The 7,500-nt window shown below is 45.5% G+C and overlaps 2 protein-coding genes across 3 annotated transcripts in view; both read right to left on the reverse strand.

Annotated features, from left to right (window-relative positions):
* The window catches only part of LOC109054336 (proline-rich protein 5), a 13,273-nt gene extending 12,747 nt beyond the window's left edge, over positions 1-526 (reverse strand). Inside the window, exon 1 of one of the 2 annotated variants that reach the window (XM_042737191.1) lies at positions 287-526. The gene's annotated coding sequence lies outside the window, so the exon portion shown is untranslated. The remainder of the gene's footprint in view (positions 1-286) is intronic. The other variant, XM_042737180.1, reaches the window with a different exon arrangement.
* Positions 527-4,951: 4,425 nt separating this feature from the next.
* The window catches only part of si:zfos-932h1.3 (zinc finger protein 599), a 5,796-nt gene continuing 3,247 nt past the window's right edge, over positions 4,952-7,500 (reverse strand). The window contains exons 7-9 of the mRNA XM_019076033.2: positions 7,459-7,500; positions 7,352-7,383; positions 4,952-6,993 (exon numbers count right to left, since the gene is read on the reverse strand). The exon at positions 7,459-7,500 is cut by the window's right edge and continues 631 nt beyond it. Of these exons, the coding sequence (XP_018931578.1) occupies positions 5,636-6,993; positions 7,352-7,383; positions 7,459-7,500 (1,432 nt within the window). The 3' untranslated portion in view covers positions 4,952-5,635. The remainder of the gene's footprint in view (positions 6,994-7,351; positions 7,384-7,458) is intronic.

Below are 7,500 nucleotides of genomic sequence, written 5' to 3' on the forward strand. Positions count from 1 at the left end.
CACACACACACACACATTCTCTCTCAGACAGTTTAAGACTCTCGTGGACTGAGTTAATTTAATAACTCTACTGTATTGTGTACTGTATTCTGTACAGAGTGCCTGGTCTGTTCACTTCCATCACTGATTAACTCAAATCACCTAACGTTACAGCTGCAGGTGTGTCAAGCTCTCAAGGACACAAAGACAAACACAATCCACAGAATAACAGGAGAAAAACACTGCCATATCATTAAAAACACTGTAAATATTCACTAAAACACGTATCAAACGCGAATAAACTCACCGTTTCTCTCTTCAGCAGCTGATGTAAAGAAAATCTCCGCGTTTCTTTCGTTTAGGGGTACTTTGGTTTAGTTATGTGGTGTATTTTATATTTACAAGAAATTAATAATTCTGAGTTTCAGTTTTATTAAGTTTAATCGAGTTTCTCGATGTTTGATTCGCGTCTCGCGCTCCGCGTCCGTCTGGCTCGCAGCAGCGTGCGCGCGCACCTGAGCGTGTGCACGAGGAATGCGCGAGATCGGCGGAACCGACTTAATGATGTACTTTATGTTTGATAGAATTGTAATTAATCACCAAATTGATTAACATGCAAATAAATAAAATACATGGATAAATAATAATAATAGATCATGTAATAAAAAACAGTCAGTTCGTCATTGATTCAGTGACGTCATCACCCAGCTTGTAACAGCTCTCTTCCAATAGTGTCAACAATGTTGCCAGAAATTAAGCGTCCCCAACTAAGCAAGGCAAAGGTGACAGTGGCAAGGCACCAAAACACCACCGGTGACAGAAATGGAGAAAAACAAATCTTAGGAGAAACCAGACTCACACACAGAAGAGTGTCGTGATGTTCATCTGCTGCTCAACTTCTGTCCGGCCTTGAAGTGTCTCTGCATCTGTTCTGCTCTCGTTTCTGACTCAAACAAAGCAGTTACAACTATTAGACTGTTCAGACTGAATTCACTCACATCACACACTGGTCTGGTTCAGCCTCATTAATCAGGTGTGTGTTTCTGATTCATTTCAAACGAACAGCATGAAGGGAGGACCGAATCAGAGAAGACCGCTTGAGATGGTTAGTTCAGCTCTCAAACACGCTCACCATCACTTCATTCTGACTGATATCGTTCCTTCCTTCTCATTCACACTTTCTGCTGGTGTCTGTTTCCAAAACACAACTTGCCAACTAAGGAGACCCTTAAACAACCCACCGTTTTTCTAAACTACCCACGCCAGTTCTAATGTGCCTACAAACATCTGAAGGAAGGAACACACTCTGTTTGACCCTGAGAATCAGAGTCAGCATGAACAGAAACACAGACAGAGACAGACCGACAGAAACACAGACAGACAGAAAAGCAGACAGAAACACAGACAGACAGAGACAGACTGACAGAAACACAGACAGAGACAGACTGACAGAAACACAGACTGACAGAAACACAGACAGACAGAAACACAGACAACAGAGACAGACTGACAGAAACAGACAGACTGAAACAGACAAACAGAGACAGAGACAGACAGAATTACAGACCAGACAGAAACAGACAGATAGAAACACAGACAGACAGAAACACAGACAAACAGAGACAGACAGAAACACTGACAGAGACGGACTGACAGAAACACAGAAACTGACAGACAAACAGAAACAGAGACAGACTGACAGAAACACAGACAGAAACAGACAAACAGAGACAGACAGAAACACAGACAGACAGAGACAGACAAAAACACAGACAAACACAGACCAGACAGAAACAGATGGACAGAAACAGACGGACAGAAACACAGACAAACAGAGATGGACAGAAACACAGACAAACAGAGACGGACAGAAACACAGACAAACAGAGACGGACAGAAACACAGACAAACACAGACAGACAGAATTACAGACCAGACAGAAACAGAGAAAGACAGAAACAGAGAAAGACAGAGACAGAGAAAGACTGACAGAAACAGACAGAAACAACGACAGAAACAAAAACAGACAGAAACAGAGACAGACTGACACAGACAGACAGAAACAGAGACAGACAGAGACAGATAGAAACAGAGACAGACAGAAGCACAGACAGACAGAAGCACAGACAGACAGAAACAGAGACAGACAGAAACAGAGACAGACAGAAAAAGAGACAGACAGAAACACAGACAGACAGAAACAGAGACAGACAGAAAAAGAGACAGACAGAAACACAGACAGACAGAAACAGAGACAGACAGACAGATAGAAACAGAGACAGACTGACAGAAACAGAGACAGATAGACAGAAACACAGACAGATAGAAACAGAGACAGACTGACAGAAACAGACAGAAACACAGACAGAAACAGACAGAAACAGAGACAGACTGACAGAGACAGACAGAAACAGACAGAAACAGAGACAGACTGACAGAGACAGACAGAAACAGACTGACAGAAACAGAGACAGACTGACACAGACAGACAGACAGAAACAGAGACAGACTGACAGAAACAGAGACAGATAGACAGAAACACAGACAGATAGAAACAGAGACAGACTGACAGAAACAGACAGAAACACAGACAGAAACAGAGACAGACAGAAACAGAGACAGACTGACACAGACAGACAGAAACAGAGACAGACTGACAGAAACACAGACAGATCCCCCAGTGCTCATGTGAGTGTCTCTTCTGCATAGAGAACAAGAACAAAAGCGGTTCTCATGACAACGGACCGTGTTTTTGTGAGGCGCTTATTAATGGAGGCTCTTGTGTTTTTTTCTGTACATGTCCCACTTCAGCGGGTCCAGATGAAAGACCACCATCAGATACAGAACTAATTGGTCACGATGAGAGAACAGAAGCGAAGAGACGGGCCTCATTCAGAGCTGCGATCACACATTCACATAACGGATCTCCCTGCTCTTCCACGCACAGTAAATAACCCGACATATCAGCTGACCCAATTCTCAGCCACACTTGTTCCTGCTGAACGACAGACTGAGCTGATGACACAACAGGAGAGTGAGACGAAGTGAAAGCACTGATCCAGAGAAGGCCTGAGACGGGCTCATCTGTGTCTGATCTGGACCTGCTCAAGCAGGTTCATGATCTTCTTGGGCTGTTCATTAGATTCAATTTTTTTTACTCAGAATAAAAAAAAAAGTCTGTGCTTTAAAATATCTGAGGTTCTCGAGCAGTTAAGCAGACAGGTTCACACTAATTTTGTGGATGTCATCAAGCCGTTCGGAGCTGTGAGTGAAGATGGAGAACCTTTCCTCTGCAGCTCTATCAGGAGAACAACATTCTTTTGAACAGAGTAGAAAACTTTGTTGGCATTAGTTGAAGTGCATTTGCATGGTTCAAATCATACTTACAGGACCGCCATCAGTTCGTAGCAGTGAATGAAGAGGTATCATATCGATCACAAGTGCAGTATGGAGTACCTCAAGGCTCAGTACTAGAACCCATAATCAACACAAACAAAAACATACCCTTGGGAGATATCATCAGGAAACACGGTGTTAGCTTTCACTTTTATGCTGATGATACTCAGCTCTATATTTCTTCGTGGCCCAGCGAAACATACCAATTTGGAAAACTACAGAATGCATAGTTGATATAAAAAACTGGATGATGAGTAATTTCTTACTGCTAAATTCTGAAATTAATTATCATAACTATCGTACCTAAAAACTCTGCATGTAATAACCTAGAACACTGTCTAAGACTTGATGGCTGTTCTGTCAATTCTTCATCATCAGTTAGGAACCTAGGTGTCCTATTTGATAGCATTCTTTCCTTAGAAAGCCACGTTTCTAGCATTTGTAAAACTGCATTTTTCCATCTCAAAAAAATATCTAAATTACAGCCTATGCTCTCAATGTCAAATGCAGAAATGTTAATCCATGCGTTTATGACCTCAAGGTTAGACTATTGTAATGCTTTATTGGGTGGTTGTTCTGCACGCTTAGTAAACAAACTCCAGCTGATCCAAAATGCAGCAGCTAGAGTTCTTACTAGAACCAGGAAGTATGATCATATTAGCCCGGTCCTGTCAACACTGCACTGGCTCCCTATCAAACATCGTATAGATTTTAAAATCTTGCTTATTACTTATAAAGCCCTGAATGGTTTAGCACCTCAGTATTTGAACGAGCTCTTGTTACATTATAGTCCTCTACGTCCGCTGGGTTCTCAAAACTCTGGTAATTTGATAATACCTAGAATATCAAAGTCAACTGCGGGCGGCAGATCCTTCTCCTATTTAGCGCCCAAACTCTGGAATAACCTACCTAACATTGTTCGGGAGGCAGACACACTCTCGCAGTTTAAATCTAGATTAAAGACCTATCTCTTTAACCTGGCTTACACATAACACACTAATACACTTCTAATATCAAAATCCGTTAAAGGATTTTTAGGCTGCATTAATTAGGTAAACCGGACCGGGAACACTTCCCATAACACCCGATGTACTTGTTACATCATTAGAAGAATGGCATCTACGCTCATATTAGTCTGTTTCTCTCTTATTCCGAGGTCACCGTAGCCACCAGATCCAGTCTGTATCCAGATCAGATGGTGGCCGGAGGAGAACGGAGCCTGGTTTCTCCCAAGGTTTTTTCTCCATTCTGTCACTGATGGAGTTTTGGTTCCTTGCCGCTGTCGCCTCTGGCTTGCTTAGTTGGGGACACTTCATTTACAGCGATATCGTTGACTTGATTACAAATGATTGCACAGATACTATTTAAACTGAACTGAGCTGGATGATGACATCACTGAATTCAATGATGAACTGCCTTTAACTGAAAATTGAGTGTTTATTATTGTCTATTGTCATTTTGCATTATTGACACTGTTTTCCTTATTAATGCTGTACAGTTGCTTTGACACAATCTGTATTGTTAAAGGCGCTATATAAATAAAGGTGACTTAACTAGAACTCAGCCCGAATTAATACTGTTCTGCAAACCACATTTTATTTCCTTCCTTCCCATTCACACTTTCTGCTGGTATCCATGTTTCCAAAACACTAAAGAAACTCTGTGTACAATGTGAGGTTGAGGCTGAAACCACAGCGACTCTAAGAGATCAGCAAATGAAGGTTAGGACATCTGATGATTTCTAACTTAATTTCCTTGGCATATTACTTGCCTTTCTAAAGAAGCTTTTGTATTTACATGTATTAATTTATGCATCTTAAGTGTAAGAGAGTGGGATAAGTGAAGTTCTAGATATTTCTGTACTGCTTATATTTTGATACACAACTCCAATGAACAGACTTTGAAAAAAAAAAAAGCATAATAAAATAAACTCTTAATCTACTGAAGATATAAATGACTCAAGAACAGAAAGCACCTGCAGCTCCGTCTGAACCACATGAAGAGAGAAGCTTCTCATTTCACAGTCCGACTGCATATAAGCTCCTCAGAAAGTCTTCTTCAGTTTCACATTAAAGATGAAGTATCTGTTCTTGAGTTGAGAACTAATGAATTTAATATGGTTACATATGGTATAAAATTCTTCAACAATAATGATCAGAGTTGAATACAGTGCAGTCACATCAACAGAAGCAGCTCTAATCACACAGACACTGTACACAAGTCACACAATGAAGGGTTTTCTTCCCGACTGAACGGCCGTCTACTCTAAAGTGACGCTTACTTCTGAAACAGTCACGGCGGGGCGTTTGGGTTTGCTCTCGCCCGTGTGGATCCTGGTGTGGTTCTTGAGTTTGGCGGCGCTGGCGAAGGCTTTGGGGCAGTATGCGCAGCTGTAGGGCCGCACCTGCGAGTGACTGCGGCGGTGTCTGGCGAGCTCCGAGGAGCTGCGGAAGCGGCGGGGACACGCGGTGCAGCAGAAGGGCCGCTCTCCGGTGTGGATGCGCTCGTGCAGAGCCAGCTCTGTGGAGGTGAGGAAGGTGCGCTCGCAGTGACCGCAGGAGAAGGGCCGCTCGCCCGTGTGGATCAGGTGGTGTCTGGTCAGCGCGAAGGGCTTGGCGAACATCTTCCCGCAGTAGATGCAGGGGAACGGCCGCGCGCCGCTGTGGGACAGCAGGTGCTCCTGCAGGGCTCGTTTGAACTTGAAGCTCTTGTGGCACTGCGGGCAGGAGTGCGGGCGCTCGTCGCCGTGTGTCTTATCGTGTTTGATGAGCTCCCCGAGCGACAGGAAGCATTTCCCGCACTGCGAGCAGAGGTAGGGCCGCTCACCCGTGTGCATGCGCTCGTGCCGCCGCAGGATGGACAGCTGCGTGAAGCTCTTCTCACAGTGCGGGCACTGGAACGGACGCTCGCCGGTGTGCGTCACCAGGTGTTTCTGGAGCCCGGTGCGGAGCCCGAAGCGCTTTCCGCAGATGGAGCACTGATGTGGACGCTCGCCCGTGTGGCTCAGTTGGTGTCTTTTGACGTCGGTGCGCCGCGTGAAGGTTTTCTCGCACTGAGGGCATCTGAACTGGTGGCGCCTGCGGTGGCTCTGGCGGTGCAGAGATCTCTGCAGCAGCGTGTCGAAGGCCTCTCCGCACTGGTCGCAGCGGTACTGCTGTGTGGCGCTGTGGGTCTTGCGGTGCGTTACGAGGGCGCTGACCGTGGCACTGGCCTCGCCGCAGATGGAGCAGTAGTGCGGGAGCGCGTCGGCGTGGCTCTTCTTGTGGTGCGCTGTCAGCAGGCGCAGGTTGGCGAAGGCGCTCTGGCAGATCCGGCAGGTGAAGCTGGCCTCTCCGTGCATCTTGCGGCAGTGTTTGGTCAGATCCCAGGCGTGCTGGAACGTCTTCTGGCACTGGCTGCAGTGGAAGGGACGCTCGCCCGTGTGCGTCAGCTGGTGCCGCTGGACATCTGATCTGCGTGTGAACTTCCTGCCGCAGGTGTCGCACGCGTGCCGAGCGCGAGGATTGTCGGTGGGCGGCGGCTCACTTTTGCAGGTTTTCCGTGTGTGATACGGGCCGGTGGAAGTTTCTGCTTTGTTCGCAGATGTTTCAGGTCTCCTGGCCGGCTCGCCAGAGCCATCTGTGAGAAACGAATCAATGAACATCTGTCCAAACATGTCTATTACTGCAATTACATTTATAACTATAATTAAGCAGTGCATCACTGGAGGTCGTCAGATTGTTGCTGAAAATCAGTTTGATTGTTATCATCCTTCACTAGTAGCTTTAGTGCAGTATCATGTAAAGCAGGGGTGTCCAAACTTAGTCCTGGAGGGCCTGCAGAAGCTTCTCGTGTGCCCAGTAAGGCCTGGTTCAGGTGTGTTTAATTGGGTTGGAACTAAACTTTGCAGGATTGGACACCCCTGATGTAAACCAATCAAAACCACTAGCTGTGTTGTGTTCGAATAGCTGTACGTGTAGGGAAAGCACAACGTTACCTTTACGCTCTCCATGTGGTGTGACAGCACTCCTGAAACAAAGAATACGTAAGAATATTTTATTCTTGATAAATGAAGCGCAGCACATGCTGTGAGTCTCGTCTCACCGTTCCTCTGCGCTGTTCTCCGGTTTAACTGACGCAGGTCGT

The sequence above is a fragment of the Cyprinus carpio genome, chromosome A4 (assembly GCF_018340385.1).
Source record: "Cyprinus carpio isolate SPL01 chromosome A4, ASM1834038v1, whole genome shotgun sequence".
Lineage (NCBI taxonomy): Eukaryota > Metazoa > Chordata > Actinopteri > Cypriniformes > Cyprinidae > Cyprinus > Cyprinus carpio.